Consider the following 25,879-nt stretch of genomic DNA (forward strand, 5'->3'; position numbering starts at 1 on the left):
CTAACACCGGTGGCTGTCCTCCTTCGTTACCTCCTAGTAGTTTCGTGGGGTTTCCTATGCGTGCTGTCTCAGATTTCAGGACACGTTGTGGATGAGGGTTCACGATTGCTCCCCTGTGCGTATCTAGCTGACCCAGAACCACCATGGACCACAGCGCCCTTCCTCCTTGTGCTGCGCCACGTCGTTCATCGCTCGACGAGAAACCCTGCACGAGCGGGTCTGCCTGTAGGCGCCTCATCCCGCCCCGGTGCCCTGCGTCCACACCGTCCTCCAAAGTTGTTCAAAGTCTTCAAGACGGTCTCTGCTATTCTTGGCCCTTTGCACTTTCAAATACATTCCAGACCAAGCTTGTCAACTTCCACAAAAACTCCCTGCTTGGATTTCAGCTGGAATTGCACCGAATCCACCATTTAGGTAAGAACGGATACCTTGAAGTTTCCAATCCACAAACGTGCCAGACACCTCCAGGTTTTCTTCAACAGTACTTTACAGCTGTCTGTCTCAGGTATCTTTGGTCAATTTCTACATCATTTCAGTGTCTGAAAGGCTATAATATATAAGGTAAGGGATCATGATTGACTTTTCCTGGTAATTAGAAATAGAATCAAGTCTTGTACGTTGAGCGTGCGGCCAGCAACCTTGCTAACTTTACTCACTACTTTTGATAGCTTGCTTATGGATTTCTCTGGATTTTCTTCATATATAACCGTATCTCTGCAAATGATGACAGTTTTATTTCTGGATTTTCAAGACTTACATCTTTAAGTCTCCTTTTCTGGCCAGGCTCTGTGGTGCAGGGACAACTGACGTGGTGAGCAGCCAGTCTTGTTTCAACCTCACCTCGGGGACAGAGCGGCCGATACCTCCCAGTGAAGCAGGATATTTGCCATAGAGTTCTCAGTTGATTAAATGAAGGAGGTTCCTTTCTACCCCTAGTTTGCTAAAAGCTCTCTTAATCATGAATGGGTGTTCAACTGTACAAATCATTTTTCTGTTTATCAAGATCATATGGTTTGTCTCTTCATTAATGTGGTGAATTATACTGATTGATTTTTTAAATATACAAACCTGCATTCCTGAACCCAACCCAATTTGCTCATAATCTAATGGGACTCAATATTATGAAATCCAGCCTGTTCATCCTTTGTTTAGGACTCCTTGGGATTTTCAAGAGAAACACCGCCCTGTAACCATCCTTCTTTCTCTCCCTCTCTCCTTCCTTTCCTTGCTTTTTCTTTGCAACGTCCTTGTCAGGTTCGGGCGTCAAGGTTATGCTGCCTCATAAAACAAGACGGAACGTGAGCCTTTTTCGTTGTTGTTGTTCTTCTGTGGAAGAGTTTCTAACAGACTGTGTTCTTTCTGAAACATATCTAAACGCTTAACAGTGAAGTCATCTGTGCCTGGAGTTTTCCTTGTGACGTTTAGGTTACAGGTGAGACTTCATAAAGATGGGAGCTACTAAGAGTCGCATCAGCAAGATGGGGGCACAGGGCTTTCTGGTGCTCGTCCCCTCCTGGAAAAATCAGTTTGAACAACTCTCCCCGCAGGAGAATGCCTTTGCAAGAGCTCCAGAGTGCGGGTGGGGATTACCGCACCCCAGTGGTGCACAGCTAAGAAAAGACAGTTTTGCACTGAGATAGACACGCTCCCCAGGGGCGGGGGTCGGGGGCCAGGTACGCGCCTGAATGCCCCAGAGACTCCGGCGCTGGCCCGCAGTGAACCCGGAGTCCAGACCTGACCCTGCAGACCGGGGCACCAGGCCGCCTGCCCGAGGACTCCAGCAGCAAGCCCAATGGAACACGGCCAGCCAGCTCACCCAGGTTCCCAGACAGGCTGTGAAAGGCTTCCCTGCCAGAGCCCATCCGTGCAGACCGGAATGGGTGCCTACTTCTTCATATGTCCAGACACCAACACAAGACCACAAGGACCAAAGAAAATCACGGAAACATGACACCTCAAAAGGAAACCAAGAGAATGACAATGACCCTTAAGAAAGGGAGGGTCATGAAGTGTCTGGAGAGAATGCAGAATAACCTTTCCAAAGAGATTCAGTAAACAAGAAAACACACACAATTAAACAAAATCAGGGAAACAATGCATGCATGGACAGAAGAAAGAAGTTCAGCAAAGAAATAGAAAGTATTTTTCTAAAACCAGAAACCCTGACCTTGAAGAAAACAATGACATGAATGGAGAGCTTCAGTGAAGACGGGTCCGGCAGGAGAGGCAGTGGCAGGCCAGGAGACCTGCCCCTGGACTCACCCAGCAAGGGGAGCAAACTGCAAAGGGGAGGAGAACCCAACGGGAGCTCTGGGAGAACTTCCAGAGAAGCCATGTGCCTGTGACTGGAGTCCCAGGAGGAGAGAGGCGGAGGGGTGCTGAGAGCTGAGTTCAAGAAATACAAGTTCACAAAGCTCCAACACCCCCCAAATTCCAACCCCAAACTATCTCCTCTGGGACACTTACAATGAAACTCTCCAAAATTGCAGGGAAAAAAAGGTTTGAAAGCAGCCACAGAATAACTGGGAACCACCAGGGAACCCACAGGCTCCCAGCAGAGTTCTCCACAGAAGCAATGGAGGCCAGAGGCCAGCGAGGTGACGCATGCAGAGCGCTGAAAGAAAAAGGCTGCCAACCAGAACAGCCAGCAGAGGTGTCCTCCGGCAATGAAGGACAGAAAGCCATCCCGGGACAAACACAAGCAGAGGGAGGTCGTTAGCACGAGCCTGCCTTCCGAGAGGTGCTGAAGGGAGTTCTGTAGGTGTAATGGGTGGACACTAATTAGTAATACAAGACAGACGAAAATACAGGACACACTGATGCAGGTGAGGACACACTCAAATTCCCAACACTCTAACACGTGTGCTGACGTGCTCATCACTGACTCTTGCACAAACATTAAAGGACAGAAGTATTAAAAATAACCATCTGGGGGCGCCCGGCTGGCTCAGGCGGAAGAGCATGTGACTCTTGATCTCAGGGTCATGACTTTAAGCCCCACGCTGGGTGTGAAGGCTACTTAAGATAAAAATTAAAAAAAAAAAAAAAACTAGCTACAATAATTTGCCAATAAATACACAATATAAGAAGGTATAAATTGTGACATCAAAAGCATAAAATGGGGTAAGGGTAAAGAGCAGTTTTCCATGTGATTAAAGTTGTTATCAACTTGAAAAAGATGTTAAGTTAGCTTCACAGTAAAGGCAAACAAAACCCTAGAAAGGAAACGGCATCAAAGCGCACCACCGCAGAGAACCATCACTCCATAGAGGAACCAGAAACAAGGGAACTACAGAATAGTAAGGAAACAATTAATAAAAGCATTAGTAATTCTCTTAATTACTTTAAATATAAATGGGTTAAATTATCCAATCAAAAGGCACAGAGTAGCTGAATGGAAGACTCAACTACCATGCTAAAAAGAGACCCATTTTGCTTTTTTTTTTTTTTAAGATTTTATTTATTTATTTGAGAGAGAGCACATGAGAAGGGGGAGGGCCAGAGGGAGAAGCAGACTCCCTGCCGAGCAGGGAGCCCGATGTGGGACTCGATCCAGGGACTCCAGGATCACGACCCGAGCCGAAGGCAGTCACTTAACCAACTGAGCCACCCAGGCGCCCGACCCATTTTGCTTTAAGGACACACAGAGGCTCGAAGTGAACGGATAGAAAAGATATTCCAAACCAATGGAAAACAAAACACAGCAGGGGCAGCTACACTTGTATTTTAAAAAATAGACTTTAAGTCAAAAACCGTAATGAGACAAAGAAGGTCACCATATAACGATAAAGGGGTTAATTCAATACACTGAAGGGACATAGCAACTATAAATGTGTATACAGTGGGTGGTGCTGTTTTTTTGAAAAGATAAACAAAATTGACAAAACTTTAGCCAGACTGAGAAGAAAGGAGAGATTCAAATATAATCGGAAATGAAAGAGGAGACTGACTCCTGACACCACAGAAATGCAAAGGATCCTACGAGATTACTAGGAGCATTTATGTGCCAATCAACTAGACAATCTCAAAGTAAGGGACAAGTTCCTAGAAAATACAACCTCCCACACTAAATCATGAAGAAATAAAATGTGAACAACCACTAACAAGGACATTAAACAGTCATCAGAACTTCCAACACAGAGAAGCCCAAGCCAGATGGCTTCACTGATGAATTCTTCCAAACATTTGAAGAAGAATTAGTGCCAATCCTTCTCAAGCTCTTCCAAAAAACTTGAGAAAACTCCCAAACTCATTTTACAAGGCCAGTATTACCCTGATATCAAGGCCAGATGAAGACACCACAGGAAAGGGAAACTGCAAGCTGATATCCCAGATGACTGTAGATGTGAAAATTCTTGACAAAATACCAGCAAACCATACACCATGACCAAGTGTGAGGACACGAGGATGATTCAAATCAATAAGCATGATATACCATGTTAATAAAATGTAGAATAAAAATCATATGATCACCTCAATAGATGCCAAAAAAGCATTTGGCAAAATACAACGTCCTTTCATGATAAAAAAAGTCTCAACAAATAGGTTATAGAAGGGACATACTTCAACTTAATAAAGGCTTCATGTGACAAGCCCATAGCTAATATCACCTCAATGGTGAAAAAGCTTATCCTCAAAGATCAGGAACAAGACAAAGATGCCCACTCTTCTTTTTTACAGTTTTACTGAAAAATAACCGATATACATCACTGTATAAGGCATACAGCATGATGGCTTGATTTACATATATTGTGAAAGAATTACCACGGTAGGTTCAGCTAGCATCCACCTTCTCATATAAATACAAAAAAAAGAAAGAAAGAAAAGAAAGAAGAAAAAAGAGAAAATTTCTCCTTGTGATGAGAACTCTTAGGATTTACTCTCTTTACCTATCCTGTGTATCATATGGCAGTGTTCACTAAGGTCATCGTGTCGTACATCACATCCCTAGTACTTATTTGCCTTATACCTGGAAGTCTGTACCTTTTGACAGCCTTCCTCCAGTTTCCCCTCCTCCTAACTTCCACATGGGCTAACCACAAGTCTGATCTCTTTTTCTGGGAGTTTGGTCTTTTGTTTTAGATTCCACACACAAGTGATACCATACAATATTTGTTTTTCTCTGACTTATTTTACTTAGCCTAATGCCTTCAAGGTCCACCCATGTTGTTGCAAATGGTAGGAGTCCCTTTATTCTATGGCAGAGTAAGTAATTTCCACTGTGTATATATATATATATACACCACATCTTCTCTACCCATCCATCCAACCATGGACACTTAAGTAGTCTCCATGTCTTGACCATTATAAATAATGCTGCTATTAACATGGGGATGCAGGTATCTTTTTGAGTTAGTGTTTTTGTTTCCTATGGATATATTCCCATAAATGGAATTGATGAGTCATATGTTAGTTCTATTTTTCTAATTGCTCTGGCTAGGACTCACAGTAATGTGTTGAATAGAGGTGGCAAGAATGGGTACCCTTCAAGGATACTCAACGGAGAAAAGACCACCTCTTCAATAAATAGTACTGGGATAATTGGGTATTCACATGCAAAAGAACGAAAATGGATCCACATCTTAAACCACTCACAAAAATTAACTTGAAACTGATTAAAGACTTAAATGTAAGACCTGAAACCATGAAACTCCTAGAAGAAAACATAGGAACAAAACTCCTTGACACGGGTAATGGCTGTCTGGACAGGACACCTGCAGCACAGGCAAGAAGATAAAAAATAAACAATGGGACCCCATTCCAACTAAAAAGCTTCTGCACAGCTGAAGAAATCATCAACAAAGTGAAAAGACAACCTACGCAATGGGAAAAAAATATTTGCAAACCATCTATCTGATGCGAGATTAATATCCAAAATACAGAAAGAACTCCTACAACTCAATAGCAAAAAAATCCAATTAAAAAATGGGCAAAGGACCTGATTAAACGTATCTCCAAAGAAGTTCTATGAAAGGCCAACAGGGACAAGGAAAGGTGCTTGACATCACTCATCATTAGAGAAATCAAATCAAAACCATGATGAAGGGCGTCTGGGTGACTCAGTCAGTTAAGCGTCCGACTCTTGGTTTGAAGATGTGGAGAAAAGGGAACCCCTGTGCCCTGCTGGTGGGATCGTAAACTGGTGCGGCCACCAAGGAAAACAATACGGAGGATGCTCAAAAAATGAAAAACAAAACTATCAAATGACCCACCAGTCCCACTTCTGGGAATATATCCGAAGGAAACAAATTTTTTCTAAGCACAACTTTCGACGTATTCTGCAAGTTTTGATATGTTGATCCATCATATTTAATTGGTAATTAAAGATACCTTTCCATTTTGATATTTTATTTGGCCCATGGGTTATTTTAAAAGTCCGTTAATCTGCAAACATTTGCAGATATACTCTTTTTTTTTTCATTAATTTTTAACTTAATCCCACTTGGTCGAAGAGCGCGGTCTGCAGGGTCTCAGTCCTTTGATGTCTGTGGGAGACCATCTTTATGATCTGGCTCAAGGCCAACTTTCATAACGTTCCAAAGAGCCCATGGGAAGACTGCACGCTCTGGGGCTGCTGGACGCGGCTTTCCGCATGTCGGTTAGGCCCAGCTCCTTATCACGTCGTTCACATATCCGCCACCTTAATGATTTCTACGTACTGCATTTCTTAAACGCTTGTCAAGGATATTAAACGTGATGTCTTGAAATTGTACAGTATCTTGATCCCTTTTCTCCAGGGCAATAAAAAGGGGCTTTAAAACAATTTAGCTCCTTCCTGCCGATCCCAACTGACAAAGTAATTTTTTCCAATCTCTTATTGTATTTGAAAATTTCAACATGAGACAGTTTTAGGCACAGCCCTTAGACATACCCATTTGTTCTATTTGTTTCACCCATCCTTCTTCCTTTAAAACCTCCTCCTGGACCCACACTCCTGTTCTTGAAGACAATTCCTTGCAATTTCCTTTACAGGAGGGATCATCTGCAGGTGACACTCTCATTTTGTCTATGAAATGTTTTTGAAGTGTCATCCTTTATTTTTAATAACCTTGAGATAGGATTCTTATGCCAAAAAAGTCACCCTTTTAAGAAGTGTTTATTTCAACGACTTTTAGTGTATTTACAGAGCTGGACCAACGTCATCATTTTATTCCAAAATTCAAAAATTTTGGTTGGGCCAAAATTCCATCATTTAATGCTGGCCACCTCACGGGAAACTCTGCCTGTGAGCAGTCACTCCCCACTTCTCCTTGCCTCACCCCCTGCGCCCCGGATCTGCTTCTGCTCGCTGCCTCTGCGGACTGGCCTGTTCTGAGCACTTCCCGGCCACAGGACTGTAGAGTACACAGCCTCTCTCACTCCGCGTGAGGCTTGTGAGGTCCATTGGTGCGGCAGTCTGTATTGGAGCTTCTCTCCTTTTTACGGCCGAGTAATATTCCACGTATGGACGGGAAGATCACATTTGGTTTACCCATTCATCTTCGGATAGACACTTGGTTGTTTCCACTTCCGGGCTAATACGAATAATGGCACGATGCCCACTTGTGGACAACTTTGTGCGTGGGCAGGTGCTTTCAACGTCCGTGGGTGTGTACCTTACACGCAGGAGTGGAAACGCTGGGTTCGATGGTAACTATCCCAGGTGTTCCCGAACGACCTTCAGCTTTCCTGAGCATTCAAGCAGGAGCTGAAAACGTCCTTCTCTCGGGGCCTTGTTGGCACAAGCCTGTGCTTCTGACTTCTGAGGCTGCAGAGCATTCGGCTGTGCTTCTGCCGCGGTCCCTCCCCTGCGCAGGGGCTGTCTTTTCTCTCTGGCTGCTTTCAGAATTAGCCTTGCCTTCAGTGCGGTGTGGGGGTTCAGGCGTGATTTTTTTTCTTTCTACTTGAGATCTGTTTCTGGAATCCCTTAAACGTGATCTTTCTTCTCTTCTCTCCTTCTGGGATTCCAGCCATTTCCATCTACGGGAGAACAGCCCCTACCCACGGAGGGTAGATGGAGGCATGGGACGCAGAGGTGCCATCCCACTCTCAGGAGCTGTTCCCCCAGCCTGCCGTCCCCCGTCAGCGTGCCCCGGTGTAAACCACCCAGCCCGGCGACCCCCAACGGCGGGGCATGGGAGAGCTGCGACTGTTTGTGATAACAACTTCGAATCCTTTCCAGGAAAAGCACTGAGCTCACAGTCTAAGTCAGTGAACGCAATTTTGTGGCGGGAATCCCCCAGACCCCACCAACGTAACTGCCAAAACAGAGCGGACAGAGAGACCAGACACTGCTGGGCGCTTGTCATGCAAACCACCTCCGGGACGCTGGTGTGGAACTACCTTTCTTTTCAAAATTTTACAGGATGCGGCGTACGTCTATGGATGTGACTTCCCCCGGGGACCCCCAAGCTGTGACTGTGGCCCTGGGAGAGGCCCATGTCATTCAGGGTCTGCCTGCGGGAGCTCCTGCAACACCGAGCCAGGCTCACGCTATCTCAAGGGGTGCCCACGTCGGAGGGCACGCCGTGGTACAGCGCTTGGTGACCCAGGGAGCCGTTCCCACGGCCTAGTCCATGGAACCGGGAGAAACAGCCACAGCCTTCCTTTGGAAAACACCCCACAACTCCCGTCAACATGGCTGAAAGGGCCCACGGGGTGAGGCCCAAGCAGCCACCAGGAAGGAGGCCGGCCTCGGGGCAAACCATCTCTTCAGGGAAATGACACGAAGCTGCTGTGGTCATAAATACATTTTATTTCATTAGAAATGCATAATTAACAGTGTTGTGAGCATTTCCCCTTAGAAAAGTAGGTAAGCAATATTTCCATCAAAATCATTAGTTGTCTTTTGCAAATACCTATTTTCATTACACGGAACAGAGCACACAGCAAAAGGCTTCTGCTACTCCACTTTTTTTTTTTTTTCAATTTTCTTTTTTGTTATAAACACCATAGCAAATTAAAAAAAGCTGTTTGAACAGAGAAAAATATTGTAGTTCTTGATTTTCCGCACGTACTTAATGCAATCCACACTGTGCTTCCCCACTCTTTCTCTGGACGCCGACAGTGGGACTCGAAAGGAAGGGTCTTCTGGAGGGGCGGTGGCTGTTACTGGCCCTTTCTGTTGAGCGGGACACTCCCCCTGCGGGGGAGGCTTTCAGACGCACTTGAACGGAACACGTGCAGTCACCTCCGTGCAAAGCCGTGGGGCCAGGGCACGCGTAGAACGGGGCGGTTGGCTGGAGCCGGCGCTGAGCACGGCCACGGCTCCGTCTTAGGTCCTGTCGTGGGTGGGTGGCCCGTCCCGCCTACTGGATCTGGATGGCTCCGTGCTCAAGCTGCATTTCAGGCTGCAGGGTGGGCTGCAGGGTCTCAGCCGTCTGCAAGAGGGGAGAGAGGAGGGCTTTCTATAAAAGTACCCACCACGCAAGTCCAGGCCACTGGCAGGTCATTAAACACCAATGGCTTTTGTGGTTGAAAGAAACATACACAGCAGAGCTGGGAGGGGCCGAGGTTCGCCCCTGCTTTGGAAGAGGACTCTCCCCGGGGCCATGGTCTGTCTTTTCAGAACCTTCTGTTTGGCCACGCCACCCACCGACCCTCCCGCACATGCTCTGGGGCTTGCCGAAGCCTGTTCCCAGTCCCACCCCTGCTCCTCACTGGGGAATGCCTTCCGAGGGGTTAAACCGTCCTATGCACCTAGAAGTTCAGTCACCACTTTGCTTTCTTATAAAAACTGCTTCACTGTCCCCCCAAAACACCATTTGAGGGGCAGTAACCTTTTTCTCCTTAACGAAAGAAGTTCTAATCAATGAACTACAGACACTAAAAGGACTTTAAAGGTATATTTACAGGTTGAAGATGAAGGAGAAAATACAATTTAGAATAAGCCACCGACCATCCCCCTCAACGACCAGAGTAAGCCCCCAGATAGAGATTAACAGGTGTTCTTCCCTAGGCTCCCCCAGCTGTCAGCCCAAGGCAATGTCACAAAGATGAGACCCTCAGAGGCGGGCGTCCGGCCACCCTGGAGACGTGACCAGAGAGGCCAGGCATGAGCACGTGGAGGCTGAAGAGGCAGAGAGCCAGGGACACGGCAGGCAGGAGCCCCGACGTGTGCGGCTGGTGCTGCGCTTCCACTGTGGTTTGTGGCCGTGCTTCTGGAATTCAGGCAGCACGGGACACCGCACGGAGGGCTTCCTGAGAGAAGGGAGGGCCCTGCGGGTTACGGGCTCAGCACGGGCATCACCCACAGCGCCTGCAGAGCCCTGGACGGCGGCCCAGGCAGGAGTCAGGAGGGAGGATGAACCCGGGACACACACACAGGAGGCTCTCCACACACTTCCGGGCACGGGAAAGCGGATGCAGGCAGGCTGCGGCTGCAGGCCGGGGGGGGGGGGGGTCACAGTCTGGGCAGAGAGGACCCTCTGGGACGCAGAGTGCCTCCCCTTGATCACCTGGAAAGGCAGCTTCGGACTCGCACACAGAAAGTGGAACACAGACGAGGGGGGCGCCTACGTGGGGGACTCGGGGAGACTCACACCCTGATAAGGACGCCCCTCCCCTCCCCTTCGTCCTCAAAACGCAGCAGCCAGACCCGTGTCTCAGGCAGGAAATGTAGAGAAAGGGCTCCAACCACATGACTCAGAAAGTTCCAGACGTTTGAGGGAACCGAAGACGGCTGGCAGCCCTGGGCAGCCAACTCCGGCACGGGCTTGTGCAGGTCGTCACCAGGCAGTGCCCATCACACGGGGCCAGCTCCCTGGCGTCCTGCCCAAGAGAAGCCAGACTCCTCCTCCAGCCCCACAGGGGCTCCTAGGACATTCTTGTCGGCCAAGCACGGTCTTCTCCAAGAAGGAGTTTACGTACCTGACCCTGTTCTGACCAGCAGACTCAAAGTAAATCCAGCAAGAGCTCCACAAGAGCAGACGGCCTTCCTGCTCGTAAACAGTCAGGAACCCCTTCCTTCTGCAGACACGGCCCCGGCTACAGGAGGCACCGGCGGGGCCACGGGAGAGCGAGCCCCTGAGGATGAGACAGGGGAGCAGGCCCCAGGGCCACGCATGGGGGGCCACACACGGTGGGCCACGTCCGGGGCTGCCCTGATACTGTATCACCTGCTGAGTCCAGGCCAAGCGAGGTCTCCTACAGGGAAACACCCCCGCGGGTGCACATCTCATTCTCTGGCCTGTTCCTACACATACTCATTAAGTGGGTCCCAAGAACTTGCCAGGCAGGAATTGAGACAAAGAATGCAGACAGGAAGCCAAGGAGACCAACAGCTAAACGGACATGGCCTTCCTCAATTCTGCAATCTGTAGAATGACCACGAACTCATGGTCCAGGAAGACGGCCTGCCACACAGCAGCCCAGGTCTGAAGCACGCACCGTGGGACCCTTCCACGCCTGCTGGGCAGCAGGGAAGAAAACTGCCCGAGGGCAATGACCCCACCTAGGACCATGCAGGGCATCAGACGCAAGCGACCCAGCATGGTTAGAGGGGGGCCTGCAGGGGCCCTGACTTCCAGGACAGGCTCCTGCTCAAACCAGAGAGAAGTCCACCTCGTCCCCACAACACCGTTGGCTCCTGGTCACACTCAACCCTTCTTGGTTCATCTCCAGGGTGGAGTGGGCCTCTGTGGTCACTACCACACAAAAGCCACACAGGACGTGGACCCACAAGGGCCCAGGCTGCCGTGGCCACTCACGTGCGAGGGGCCGGAGGAGTCTGAGGGGGACAGAGAGGCGGCGCCTTCTCCAGGAAGCACGCTCGCTCAAGGGGCCTCGCTATGAATTAGGAGATTAAGAATTTAAGTCCTCACAGGTCCGCCGAGCTCAGCCAGCTGGCCACCTGGTCACAGTCCCCTGGGGCACCCTCTCTGGCTACACCGAGCTCCACTCCTCAGCAGCCAGCTCACGAGCAAGCAAAGGAGAATGCCCTTCCCCCTGCGGCTAGGAGCACACACAAAACCCAGCACGGTCCTGAGCAGGGACAGAGGGGAGCGTGGGGGTCTGGGGCGTCGGCGCTGCGCATCAGAAGCCGGTGGCGTGGAGATGCACGTGGCTCCTCGGTACCGGATGCAGAGGGGAGAGGGGTGGGCCCAGGGGGGCCCAGAGCATGTGAGGACGCAGGCAGGAGCCGACCAGCCGTGGTCGGAGCAGCCGAGAGCCCCTGCGTCAGCCCGGTCTCAGCCCAGTCTCAGCACGAAGGCCAGCGACTCCAAGCACCACCCACAAGCTTCGAGGACACAGGGAGAGGGTGCACCTGCCGCTCCCGCCACCCACAGCCTGTGCTTCTCTCCAGGGATGGACCCCCACGCTCTCAGGACCCGTCCCATGTTACTGCCAGAAGAACAGGCCCCGCTGTTCTCCGATCAGCCGACTACACCGAACGCACGCTGTCCCCTAACCCGGGGCGGCCGGCTGGCCCTTCGCACTAGCTGGGGGGCCCGCGGGACCCTGAGGGGAGGCCATGCTTGGCCAAGTGCACTCGCCGAGGGGCAGCTCCACAAACGTCAGACACCTGAAGCAGCAGGCCCCTCATCTGACATGCCAGGAGCACTTCCCCGCTCCTGGGAAGGCATGGAGGATGGGCAGCGGGGACAAGACCCTCAGTCCAGCAAAGCCAGATGACAAGGGCAGCAGGGGTGGGGGCAGCCGGGGCTCAGCCACCAGACTGCCCCCTGAGGAGGCACACACTGAGCGGAGGGGACACTGGGCCCTACGCACGAGCCGTCCCCGGCAAGGCCCCCGGGCTGCCACGCGGGAGGCTGCAAACCGGGCCAGACGGGGCCCTCAGGACCCAGGGAAGCGCCACAGCGGCCCAGGGCGATCCTGCATCTCCACCACAGAGCTGAGAACCACAACCTGCCCCTGGGAACAGGGTCAAGGCCGAGCGCTGGGGCTACGTGGTCTGCAGGCGTGCTGAACCCCGGGCTGGGCCCTGTCGCTCTCAGAGGGGCAGTGAGGTCTCAGGTAAACGGGGACCCTCTCGTTCTGCAGCCCGCAGGAGCTGGCCGTGTGGCGTAGGCAGACACAATTAATATTGCCTCTGAATTTACAGAGAAGACAAGACACAGTAGATCTCAAGGATTGCTTAAAACTGGCATCTGCCGGGACCTAACTCCCAGCTTCACGTCATCAGGCATCACAAAAATCAGGGCCTCCGTCCGCATCATGTGCCCTTCAATGACAGTCTACCCCCCTCGTGGGAGAACAGCAGGAGCAGAATCACCCCAGCTGTGTTTACACCTACAGAAGCCCCAGGACCTGTCCACAGACGGGGCGTCCACTTCCAGAAGGGGGCACGGCACCCACCTGAGCCGCAGTGGTGTGGTCAGTCACCGGAGCCAGCTGGACGTACTGGACCTGGATGTCGCTGCCCTGGAGAGGCGAGCCGTCCACGCCCCCAGCAGTGGGATCGGAAGAGGCCACGGCTATCAGCTGGGCGCCCTGCAGCACCTGCAGAGACAAAGCAGACCACGGTCAGCACGGGGCCAGGGTAAGCGCTATTCGACTGCGGCCGCACGAACCCAAGGAGGCGGCAGAGGCCCAGCCTCCACACCGTGGGGTCCACCGTGCGAATGTGTACAGCATGACCGAGCTGTTCTGCTGCATCCCCAAGTGACCTCCCTCAAACTGCCACGCACGGGACAGAGCGATGGGTTTTTAAGCCATGTAAGAAAAAGACCAGCCAGCTCCAGTTTTCAAAGAGTAAAGCTCAGGGGCGCAGTGAGGGGTGTCTGAGAAGGACGGCAAGGAGACAGTGGGAGGTGGGACAGAGAGACCAAAGCACCAAAGACCTCCTGGAAATCTCTGCAGTTTGAGGTTCGTGGGAGGGCAGCCCGGAGGGAACGGGAGATGGCATCACATCCCCAACCCACGTGCCAGACGCCTTCGCCGGCTCTTCCGGGCAGCCCCCGAGTGCTCAAGAGCCAGGGAGCCGGAGCCCTCTGAGAGCGGACAAACGCAGTTACGAAGCAAGCCAACGATGGGGCGGGTCTGGAGGCTGGGGCAGCCGGGAGACGACCCCCCCCCCGGAGCCTCCGGGAGGAGCGGCCCGGTGACGACGCTGGACATGGACCTCCAGACCGTGAGTGCACGAGGACGTGGCCACCTGGTGCTGCAGCCGCAGGCACGCACGCAGCACGAGGGCCTTCCCTCAGCTGCCTGCTTCCAAGGAGCCGCTTCTCGCTCCCCAAGGGCTGGCCCGACAACAGCAGCTCCTTGTCCATCATCAGCCATTTGTACCAGTGCTCGCTCCCAAGAGAGGTTTGGAAAAACTGGCGAAAACCCAAGTCTCCTGTATCACTCCCCGGACCTCCTCTGCACCAGACCTCTCCCGGCCATACTAGGCAAGACCCAGGGCGGCCACGGGAAGGCAGCCAGCCCCCACGTGCCGCGGGACGGCAGCCTCGGGCAGGGGCCGGCCCCACTCCCCCAGGGGCAGAGCCTCTCCTCTACCTGGCGGGATCGAGTGCGGGACGCTCCCACTGGGCGCAGGTTTGCGGTGCGGGGGAGAGCGTGCTCACGGCAGCAACTCGGCCCCACGACAGCGAGGAAAGATCCGGATGCGGAAAGACGGGAAGGGAAGGGGTGCTCAAAACGGCCCATGAGTTTGCCTTTCGGTGGGTGAAGGGAAGGAGAGGCTGGAACGGACACCCTCACTGAGCACGCTTTTGCTCGATCCTGGTTCAAACGTAAAAACCACGCAGTGTCTGGAAACACGGGAGCAAAAACGTTAGGTGAGTGGTCACGGTTCTGTCACCACGGCACGCCGTACAAGATCCCTTAATGCGCTGATGTAAGGTCAAATCATCGACTATCCTTAATGAAAGCCACGCCATCGCGGACCTGTTTTCTGAGAAGCCTCTGCCTTCCTCTGGTTTTGGCAGTGCGCCACGACCGCCAGAGAAACAGGCATGTTCCGGTTTCCTGGGGGTGAGCTGCTTCCCGTCAGCACCACCGTATGCTCACTCCGCACACGGCCTGCACAGCTGCTTCCATCTTACCAACGAGAACGTCAGAAAGCTCAGAATCTGAACGTGCTGTGTTATGACGAGGGCAGGCGCTTCACCAGCCTGGCTGGCAAACGCAAATAAAAATGGGAAAATGTTTTCACCTGAGATTTTAACCCAAACACCACACTTCCTCAATGTGTCCACACTCGTTTGCTTTTGGCAACTGATTCGGGAACAAGTCAAAAAGTCAACGTGCGCGCGGGGCTGGCGGGAGAGGCCTTCCAGCCCCTCAGCGCCCTCGCCCTTCTTCACACCCCAGACCCTGCAGAGAAAACCCTCCCCCTGGGGCCTCCACGCGAGGAGCTGGGAGCGTGACTGGACGGCGGCGCCGTTCTTCAGGTGGGGAGAGCGAGAGTCCCCAGGGAGACGAGCTTCTCGATGGGAAGAATCAAAGAAGAGATCAAACAGACCGCTCTGCCGATGGGGAGTTTCTTCACGAGGGAGGGGACGAGGGTGGGGATGCTGTCTCTCACCTGGATCCACGGAACAACATCAACCACCGGCTGAGGCGGACCCTGGGTCGCGTGGCCCAGCTGTCTCTGTGCTGGACCCACACAGCAGAGTCCGTGCTCACCCCGCGGACGGGATGACCAATGGAGGAGGAGTTCTGGAAGGTGAGACGGGTTTGAAAGCTCCCCAAAGCTCTAAGCAGCCTCTTGAAATATATAGGAGGCTGAGACACAATGTGTAGATTTGGACTTAATTTTAAACTGGTGAAGAATAAAACCTATTTACGTCAAATCTGAAATACAGAGCAGCAAAAATGAGGTCACAAGCCACTGTCACATGGATCAGTGTGGCACCCCAGGAGAACCCACAGAAAGAGCACGATCCATCCTTGCTCTGTTGGGAGGACGAGAGGCCAGCACATCCTCTCCCCGGCTCTAGAACCAGCAAGAAGTCTCAATGATGAGCTTCCAGCTTCCTCCCACTCACTTGACATGTGCAGCCTCTTCCCAACAGGCTCTGGAATATAGAAAAATCTAACAGGAATGCAGCGGGCTCCCAGGCCATCAGCCAGCAGCACCACCTCCCGAAGCCACCAGCCTGAGGTCGACCGGGGCATCTAGATGTGAATTCAAGGAGGAGCTTCTTCATGACAGAAAAACGAGGACTTGAGAGAGGGAAGCCCATCCCAGGGACGCCCCAAATCACCCCTGGCCAGGAGGCCTACCCGCCCCAAATCTTCCTCCTACATTTTCACAGCAAGTGCCAAACACAAATTATCATTCTGAAGCCTCTGAACCCTCTGACACCAACACTCATGTGTTTCCCGGTTTCCATTTTGCATGCTTTCATAAACCAAATCGCTGGAGTACACGGTCAGAAATGAGCACAAAAAGAAATCACGGGTAGACACAGACACCACTCCTCTGGGGCCGTTCCTCAGACCCGCAGGGAAAATGCCCCTCGAGCCGCCGTCCAGACCCTGCTCCTGTCAAGATGCTATGTGGCGAGCGGCAATAAAAGTGGTTTCTGCTGTCTGCTCTGGAGCTCGTTCCAGCATCGAGCACAAACCTCACACACAAAACCTAAAAAGTACAATAAAGCAGGAACGGAAGTCTGGAGATACTTGGTATTCATCCCCCATCACTCCAGATAAGGCAGCATTCCTGGGTACAAATCTTAACCATGTGTTTTAAAACCTTCCAGTAGACTGGGGCGGGATTAATAAATCAGCCAAAGTCAAATCCGGAGACCTCCAGTTTTTGCCACGGGTTCCAGGCCTCTGGCTTCTAGAAGCCGCGCATGGGGTGGGCGGGGAGCACGTGAGACAGAACAGGAGGAAAATGAAAGGTCTGTATTGATTACACACGAGGGGGCCACACCCGCTTGGGGCAGGGAGGGGTGGCCCAGGGGCACCCCGCCTGCCGACCTGCACACTTCGGCTCCCTGTCCTGTGACCGTGCTCCCACAGCTCTGGTCGCTGCTTTAACTTAGAAAGCTCCCTGCACAGAACGAGAAAACTTCCCGTGGTGTTTGCCCTGCGTGGGTGAAAGAAAGGACTTCTGAAAGGGGCGAGGCCCTCTTCCTCGAGGTCACTTCAGCAAGAAGCACTCGTAAGGGCCTATGTTTTACGGAGCTCCAAGTGTCGGCTCCCGCGGGCTCCCAGCCGGGGGGAAGCCGGACGCTGCCCCGAGGGGGTGCGAGCTTCACGCTCTCCCCTACGGGCGGCCCCGCACCTGGTAAGAACGATAAGCAGCCCTCAGGCCTTGGGGGAAAGGCCGGGAAGGTGGCCGCCAGGCGCACCCAAGGGCAACACCTGAGTCCGCACGTAAACGCGAACGGTTCCTCAGGTTGTAAACACGCACGGGCCCGCTGTTCACGCGGCCAGATATTCGCGGTGAGCTGCCAGCCAACGGCGTCTGCACGTTCTGCACACGGGGGGCCGTGGCCTCGATCAGCACAGCGTTTTTATTCTACTCTGAGAAGAAAGGTTCAGAAATGGAGTTTTCTGCTGAGCAAGATGAACCACACGCCGGAGGAGGCCTCGTGAGTGACAGCGTCCCCCCTCTTGGCCAGGACGGTCTTCCGTCTCCAGACATCGTGCCAGACGCGACTCCATCCCCACGGCCCAGGCTCAGAGCACACTCGACTGCAGGCATCAGGAGGCCCTCCCCACGTGGCCCTTCATGTCCCGCACAAAGGACAGCGGTGAGCTCACGGGGCAGTGATGCCGCGATGGGGGGTGGGCGCAGGCGTCTGCCCGAGGCCCCACAGGTCACCTCACAGCAGCTTGCTCTGTCGTACGGAGCTATGCGCCCAACTGTGTCCCCCCAAATGTCCACGTCCTAACCTCCAGTACCTATAAATGTGGAACTAAGATCTGGGAGGATGAGATTAAGTTACGCAGCGGTCACACAGGAGTAGGATGGGCCCTAATCCAATGGCAACAGTCTTCCTAAGATAAGAAGACAGACATTTGGATAAGACATGGGAAGGGGAGGGTGACACGTGACCACAGAGGACAGGGTGGAGGGATGCGCCCACAGCCCAGGGATGCCTGGAGCTCCCCAGGAGCCAGGCAGATGCCCCCAGAGCCTCCAGAAGGAACGCAGCCCCGAGAACCTGGATTTGGGACGTCTGGCCTCCCGACCATGAGACCGCACATTTCTGCTGAAGCCATGCAGTGGGGGTCACCGATTTGGGGTGGTCTGCCGTAACCCCACACCCAGCCACCTGGTCAACTCTCTCGTTGACAGAGCTCAGGCCTTTTGCTCCCAGAGAACATCCTGCCGGATCCTCCCTTCTCCGTCACCCCTGTCGGCTGCTCACAGGCAGGTCCTCCAGGCGTGCTCTGAGCACAGCCTTCTCCCCGGCCTGTTCCTCCACCACCGGGCCGTGCGCCCCCGGACGCCCTGACAGGTGTGGGGCTGGGTCCCGTCGGGTCCAGGTAGGCCCCGAACACAGCCCGCACAAAGGAGGGGCTGCCGGTGAGGCGCACAGGGAAGAACACGGCAGGCCCAGGCTGCCGAGAGCAGCGGGACCCTGGCAGGAGCTGCTCCTGCCGCTTAAAGACCATCCTGAGAAAGCTGCCAAAATGGAGACAAACAGTGACGGTCCCCTCAAAACCCAAATTCCAATTTTCTGTGAAGAACCGGCGTCTTCTGGACCAACTTCCAGTTCACGTGCAGGAGAAGGGGCGCGTCCTGCCCTGAGTCAGCAGGGGTCAAGGCTGACTGGACCCAACTCCCCCGGGAGCCTGCCCATCTGAGCTAGCGTCTCTGAAAATCCCACGCTGAGGGCTAAGAAACAGTAGGGTTACCGTCTGCTCCAAAGAAGTGGGGCAGAAGTGGCCACAAACACCTTCAGGCCCGAACCCCCGTCAGCACCCATGGCAGAGATCAGTCACAACACCCAAATCCTTTCCAGGGACAGACTGGGTGCTAGGGGAGGACTGTGTTGAAGCCCTAACTTCCAGGGTAAGTGTTTGGAGGTAAGGTCGGGGCAGGCGGTCCATGGGGCCTCCGCCCATGTGCACCAGGGAAGGCCGTGGGAGCACATCCCCAGCAAGGGGGTCCTCATGAGAACCCGGCATGCGGGCTTGCGACCAGGCCGACAGCCTCTAGGACTGCGAGAAACCAGGCAGTTTAGGCCGCCCGCGCACACAGAGGTGCACAGCGGACCAACATCCCTTTCCGCGCCCTCCCTCCCACAGGAGCAGCCGTCCCGTGCGCGGTGAAGGCACAGTCACAGGGACACAGACCCGCCTGGCCGAGGGGGACACTGCTGGTCTCAAGGGCACGGGGCGCCCAAGGCAAGACTGATGGACTCGGGCATCAGACACGGGGCAAACGTGTCGCCTGGGTGTAGAGAACGTCCGCCAACTTTCTCCAAGTCAAACACCACTCGCAGAGCGACACCTCCCCGGCCAGGGGTGGGCTGCCTCTGGGCAGCAGCTGAGGGCCGCTGGAGAAGAGTCCACTGGTGACCGCACACAGCCTGGTCGTGCTGCCACCGGGCCCCAACAACGGGAAGCCACCCGCACAAATGACCAGGTGGCGGGAGGGCAAATTTCCTCCTGAAGGCGAGTCCACACAGCTGAGCTGGGCCAGGGCACGGGGGTGGATCCGCAGCAGGAAGACGTGGAGCTCAGGCTCCCTCCCCCTGCACCCCTGCCCTGGCCAAACCCACAGGGAGCCGGAGAGAGCAGCCCATGGACAGGCACGTCTTCGTCGCGCTCAGCCACGGCACGTCCTCTCCAGAGTGCTGTGGGCGGCCACAAGGATCAGGATCATATGTGGCATTTCGGTCACCCCAAGAGCCCCGCAGTCATCGTTCTGCCGACACGGGAGCAGAACCGTCAGAGCAGGGAGCCTGCAGGGAGCAGTGGGACTGGCCGGGGTCCTGGGGCCTCAGCCCAAGGCTGCAGCGCTGGGCACTTGGCAGAGACGTCATCTTGTTATCATTAGTTCCACGCTGCCAGGGAGGGAAGGGAGCTTCAGAGGCTAACTTCTGAGCGGGGACCACAGGCCAGTAAAAACACAAGCGGACAGAAGCAGCACCGAGCACAGCTGTGCCAACTCCGGCCCGGCTACCTCCCAGCACGGGCCGGAGCCGACCACGGGCGGTGAGGGGTCGGGGACAGTGAGGAGGATGACCACACACCGGCCACGGGGCTCCCAACAGCGAGGGAGTCTGTGTAGGCGATGCCCTTGCCACCTGGGCCTTCACAGTGAGGAGACAGCCTCAGGCCTCCAGTGTCTCTTGGGCCGATCGTCTCCTGGCAGAACTCCCGCGGATCACCGACGGCTTCCCCCTTGGGTGCCAACGAAGCGCCATCCCGGACAGAAAAGAAACCTCTCAAAAAGACTCGCCTGCTGCTGACACCACGAAGGCCTCGTTCTAAGGAGGCAAGGCTCCCCGTCCTCCTTCCGCAAACCTCCCGCTCCCCGGGCCCCTCGCAGAACCTCATCGAGACACCTGCATGTGACAGGCCCACCAGTGGCCGGCTGCTGGCCGCCTGCGTCTGCGCGTGCGGCCTAGGAGGTGTCCCTCTGCCGGCGCCACTCCTGGGAGGGCACGTGGGCGCTGACAGGCGGGGCGCCTATCGCTGGACTGCTGGCCACATCGTCACTCTCCTAAAGGCTCCCATCGTAAAATCACGCGTGTGCGGGCACCCTCACCAAGCTCCAACTACAACGCCAAACTCGGAGCTCGGGCCAACCGGCAACGCCGGACACAGGACTGTCCCTAATTCCAAGCGCACAGCGTCGAGTGCTTTGCGGACATCTGATGACACAAACCTCAAGAAAGAAGCGCTGCGGAAGGCAAACGCACTAGCTCAGAGGAGATGAAGCAGCAGAACATTAAAAATCAGTCTGGGCCACTTTACAAGCTTTTTGTTTGTTTTACTTTGGGAGTCAACATGAAACAATGGCCTGAATTTTTAAAAATAAGTGACTGTATTTGTTCACATGTGGAGATAATCTTGAGATTATTTTTCTACCTGTCACGTATGTTGCGCACAAAGCAGCGATCGTCCAGTGTGCTCATCGCCCCTCGGCCTCCCTCCTGCATGCGCACGCACACCAGATGGTCTCAGATCCTCTACGCTCTTTCCAGCCCAAACCCCGTGGCATTCCCACGTCTTCGTCTGTGGACCACAAAGCCTTCGAGGCAAGATAAAGAAGGCAGGGTATTTCACCCAGTATTTCCAAGTGTTTCCCTTATCAGCTGTGTGAGAGGCAACAAGGAACCTTTCTGGCTGCTCAGAACAGGGTGGAAACCATCCAGATTCTGCGATCTGTTACTGGGTCAGAGACTGATCTCTGCTCTTGCATTGTCTTCATGTTGGCATTCACATGGTTCTGCTACGGACTGTCGCAAATTTCTAGACTTCAACCCTTACAGGGTCCAGAACGGAGCTTCATTCCCGGAGGTGCACACGCAGACACAGCACTGTGGGGTCCCGTCTGCCGTGCCCTCTGTCGGTGGGAAAACCGTACCATCACAGGCTCCCGACGTGGGAGAGGGACCTTCATTCCCACTGTCCTTCAGGTTCCAAGATCAGCAGGTGAGTTAAACCACGCAGGATGCTCTAAGTCACTCACCACACCATTAAACAGCAGCTTACTTTGTTAACCAGGCTTCCCGGTCAGAATGGACCTAGGATTTCTAAAGATTCCTCATGAGATCACAAATGAACTGAATACTCGGTGGTGCACCCCTGAAGCAGGTAAAAAAAGTGGAAGTCGCACTGTGCTTGAGAACTTGTTTTCTGCGGTAATTCTGTCCCGTGATGGCTCAAGGGCTCCATGTACTTCACTTGGGCTCCTTCCTGCATCTTATCCATCAGGACTCGGCACACGGCGCGCCTCTCACCACCTCATTGGCCAGCGGGTGGGTCCTAGTGGCCCTGCTTCCTCCCTGCTCTGCATCCCGAGGCACGACCATGTGTTTCCAAGGCCTCCAGGCCCTGAAGACCCACACAGCCCGACGGCAGCCCTCTCGGCCCCGAGCCCCTGGCTACCGTCCCCTTTGCAGGGTAAGCCCAGAGTCCACGGGGAGGGCAGGGGAACAGACTGGGGTTTTAGGCAAAGGGGGCCCGTCAGAGTGCCTGAGTCTACACAGAGAAGTGCTGGGTGTGATCAGAATAGGGATGAAATGTCCTAACAGGTGTCCCTCTTTCGTAACCCCCCACCCCTTTGACAAGGAAGTAGTGAAACCTCTGTGCGATGACAAGCTAGAAATTCTCCACAAGCTAGAAATTCCGAAATCCCGCTCCTGGGGCAGCAGACACCACCTACTGGGATGGCTCCTGGAAGAGAATTCTCGGGTGTCAAGAACCCTTTACACGCTCCTTAGCCGTTCTGCCTCCTCAGCCCAACCGCCCGACACATTGGCATATGGGCCACGGGCTCTGGCTGCCCACCCGGTCTCGGGGACGTCTGCGCCCACGACGCCGCAGGCCTGCTTGCCAGAGACGCAGACACAGTTAAAAGATCACGACATGGGGCGCCTGGGTGGCTCAGTTGTTGAGCATCTGCCTTCAGCTCAGGTCATGGTCCCAGGGTCCTGGGATCGAGCCCAGCATCGGGCTCCCTGCTCGGCGGGAAGCCTGCTTTTCCCTCCCCCACTCCCCCTGCTTGTGTTCCCTCTCTCGCTGTCTCTCTCTGTCAAATAAATTAAAAAAATCTTTACAAAAAAATAAAGAAGAAAGAATACAATAGAATAAAACCAGGTCTGGGTTGGTGGAAATATAAAATGGTGCCATTGCTGTGGAAAACTCTTTTAGAGATCCTCAAAAAATTAAACAGAGGCGCCTGGGTGGCTCAGTCGTTAAGCGTCTGCCTTCGGCTCAGGTCATGGTCCCAGGGTCCTGGGATCGAGCCCCGCATCGGGCTCCCTGCTCCGTGGGAGGCCTGCTTCTCCCTCTCCCACTCCCCCTGCTTGTGTTCCCTCTCTCGCTGTCTCTCTCTGTCAAATAAATAAATAAAATCTTAAAAAAAAAAAAAAAAGATCGCGACAGAGCAGCCCAAGGAAATCACCACACCTCCCTGACACAGACAAATTTCAACTTGGATCCCACCAAAAAGGAATTACTCAGAAGTCACAGCTTTTCAGCTTACTGAGCTGTAAGTTTTCAGTATATTTCCAGGCAGTTACTCATGATTAAAGTTATCAGCGAATATATGGCTCCATTTCTAAATGCCTTAAAAACGGAAGAATGTTTTCAAAATGGCTTGCACTTGTGTCTCTTACAACTAGGAGCTAATTTGGAATAATTATTACTGTATTCATTCATCATCATCATAACGTGATCCTACACTGGCTTCTGTAAGGAACAGAAATGAATAAAATTTGTGGACCTAATGGTATTAGAAACGATTCAACCTTTTACAACATACTTGAAAACGATTTCAAGGCTTGCCCTAGATCTGAAGACCCCTCCCCTTGACTGTCTGCAGTCAGGAGACTCGGACGTGAGATCCGCCCAAAGGGGCTCACGACCAGCCCACAGTGTGTCCAGACAGTGGGGAGCACCTTTGGGGCACCACAAAGCTCCTTCAGCCTCGACCACCCGGGAGCCCTGTCAAAGACGACACCATTTCAGCTCCGCAAAATTCTGGAAACATACGTGTGCGTCACCAGTTCATGCCACTTCTCTCGAGAACAAGTCGTAACATCCTGGCCCCCGGCCCAAACCAGTGCCCGGCATGGAACAGCCCGGTCTGTGGCCACCACAGGGAAACACGACAGGCCTACCGTAACGCCCACAGCACCAACTTGCTGTCGGCAAGCTCAGAGACGCAGACGCTCCGGAACACGTCCCTGGGCGTTCCATGCCCACCAGCACCAGCCTGTGTGGCTTCATACAACAAGCTTCTGCTGGGGACCAAAGCGCTTCCAGAAGAACCGGGGCCAGCGGCAGGGAGCACAGCGGCCCCCTCGGTCCCGTCCAGGCCAGCCGCCCCACACAGGCTCACGGACCCGAAGCACGGTGCTAGCTTGGGGCTGACGAGGCGGCCAGGCTAACTCAGTCCGGCGACAGGAGATGCACACCGGTTTTTGTGACTTTTCTAGGATGTTTTTGGAACTCATTAACACCAAGCCCATTCTGCTCTGGCCTTTATGGCTGAAATTCTATTTTCCATCGTCTCTAGTTAGGGAAGGCTCTTCCATAAGGGATTAATTCCCTGAACTACGTAGGTCCTCCAAGATTTCTGTTTGTGTTTGGCACGCAACACAGAACCGTATTTTCTGAACGGAACGTTTTTATTAGAAGTGAAGCGACACAGTGAGGCGGAGACTGTCCTGTCTGCTGTTCTAAGGCAAACCATCCACACTGGCCTGCGGCTGCCCAGGAACACAACCCCTTTTACCGCCACAGATAAAGGCCCCCGACGCACACACACCACACTCTCTACACGTACGCCCTCTTCCTTCTCACCCACTCCAAAAAAAGTTGTGCACATAGAATGTCGGATACTTCTCTCTTCTAATCTCTTCCCCAGCTGGGTTTAGAAGGCCCCACTTCACAGAAAAAAATCTGAAAGCTACTGAAATTTATTTTCCAGTATAAGGAGAAAGACAAATGCCAAAGAAGTCAGGAGAGGTTTAAGAGTTTAGAGAACGCCAGGCTCTTGTTAGCTGGATCTCGGTAAAGTCACCTCACAAACACACAATGAGAGCAGCCTGGATTTCCTGCTGTGTCGCCAACTCTGTTTAACACAAATGACCTGTGTGCCCGGTGCGTCCGTCATGACAGAGGCGGGCTTACCAGAACACACACAACTCTCCAGGGGCTCACGCGAACAGATGATGTTTAGCTGACAGACCCACGTAAACTCTTCTCACGCACATCTCAGAACATCAGCTACGGCTACTAAAAACATGAGTATCACGACACACGTCTCGTGGAAACAGCACTAAACCATCCTGTGATTCAGGCTCTAAGCATCATAACTAAAGCCCAAGTCTTTAAAGATTTCCCACGTGGCCAAAAATCTCCCACACAGAGAGAAATAATGGACTCAGATTGGAATGTTTCAGTAGATAGGAGACTGCCTAGCAACAGAGTTTGGTGCAAAGTCAGTGTTTTGCCTTCCTAAATCTGAATCCGCTGGATCCAAGTCCTATGCCGCGCACACAGCCGGGGTCAGGAAGCAGCCCAGTGCACCTGCGCCCACCGAATGCACACCGTCACTGGAAACGGCTCCCACGATCGCCCCTTCCTTCCCTCAGAGCTTCCATAAGTCCCCCTGCCCCCAACAGAAACCAGGGGAGCCTTGTGGCTGCCGTTTCAGGGGCACCAGAAAGAAGCCGCTGAGCCGAGGGGACAGAGGAGAACACAGCTCAAACAGTCAAACCGTCTCGATCCTGGGGTAGTACAGCGGTGGTGGAGAGGGTGATCTAGAGAGCCGGAGTCCGTGTGTGGCTCCCGGAGTCACGGGATCCATCCCGGCTTTACCTCCCAGCACAGCCCAGGAAAAGCTACTGGCTCCTATCCCCACATGTACAGATACCAACACTCCCCTCGTTCCTGAACTTCTCCCATCTCCTCCCCAGGAATGCCACGGGAGAGGTTACGATCTAGGAGGAAGCCCGGGTCCAGCTCCAGGTGGGGGGGCCCGAGCCCTGCAGGCAAAAGGCCGGCTCCGCATGGTGCTTTGGAGGGCAAGGCACAGTCGGCTCTCAAAAATTAGGTAATCTCTGCACGATGGGAACCCTGCTACATGATGTTCAAGGTTAAAGCGACCCCTAACTTCTCGTTCTTGGTTGTGTCTTGATCTTTAACAACGACATGGTATTAACTGTAAGAAACTAGGTGCCCGTCCTTGGGTGCTGAAGAGCCCCGTGAGCAGAGGGGAGCCGTGGCCATCGTACTCCAAGGGGGACTGGCGGTCAGCCAGCGGCGGCGGCCAACTACCCAAAAA

At 53.6% G+C, this 25,879-nt stretch overlaps 1 protein-coding gene across 1 annotated transcript in view; it reads right to left on the reverse strand.

Moving 5' to 3' along the window:
- Positions 1-8,717: 8,717 nt before the first annotated feature.
- The window catches only part of BANP (BTG3 associated nuclear protein), an 86,959-nt gene continuing 69,797 nt past the window's right edge, over positions 8,718-25,879 (reverse strand). The window contains exons 12-13 of the mRNA XM_035024628.1: positions 13,297-13,440; positions 8,718-9,359 (exon numbers count right to left, since the gene is read on the reverse strand). Of these exons, the coding sequence (XP_034880519.1) occupies positions 9,288-9,359; positions 13,297-13,440 (216 nt within the window). The 3' untranslated portion in view covers positions 8,718-9,287. The remainder of the gene's footprint in view (positions 9,360-13,296; positions 13,441-25,879) is intronic.

The sequence above is a fragment of the Mirounga leonina genome, unplaced genomic scaffold, assembly GCF_011800145.1.
Source record: "Mirounga leonina isolate KUSES-001 unplaced genomic scaffold, KU_Mleo_1.0 Mir_180, whole genome shotgun sequence".
NCBI lineage: Eukaryota > Metazoa > Chordata > Mammalia > Carnivora > Phocidae > Mirounga > Mirounga leonina.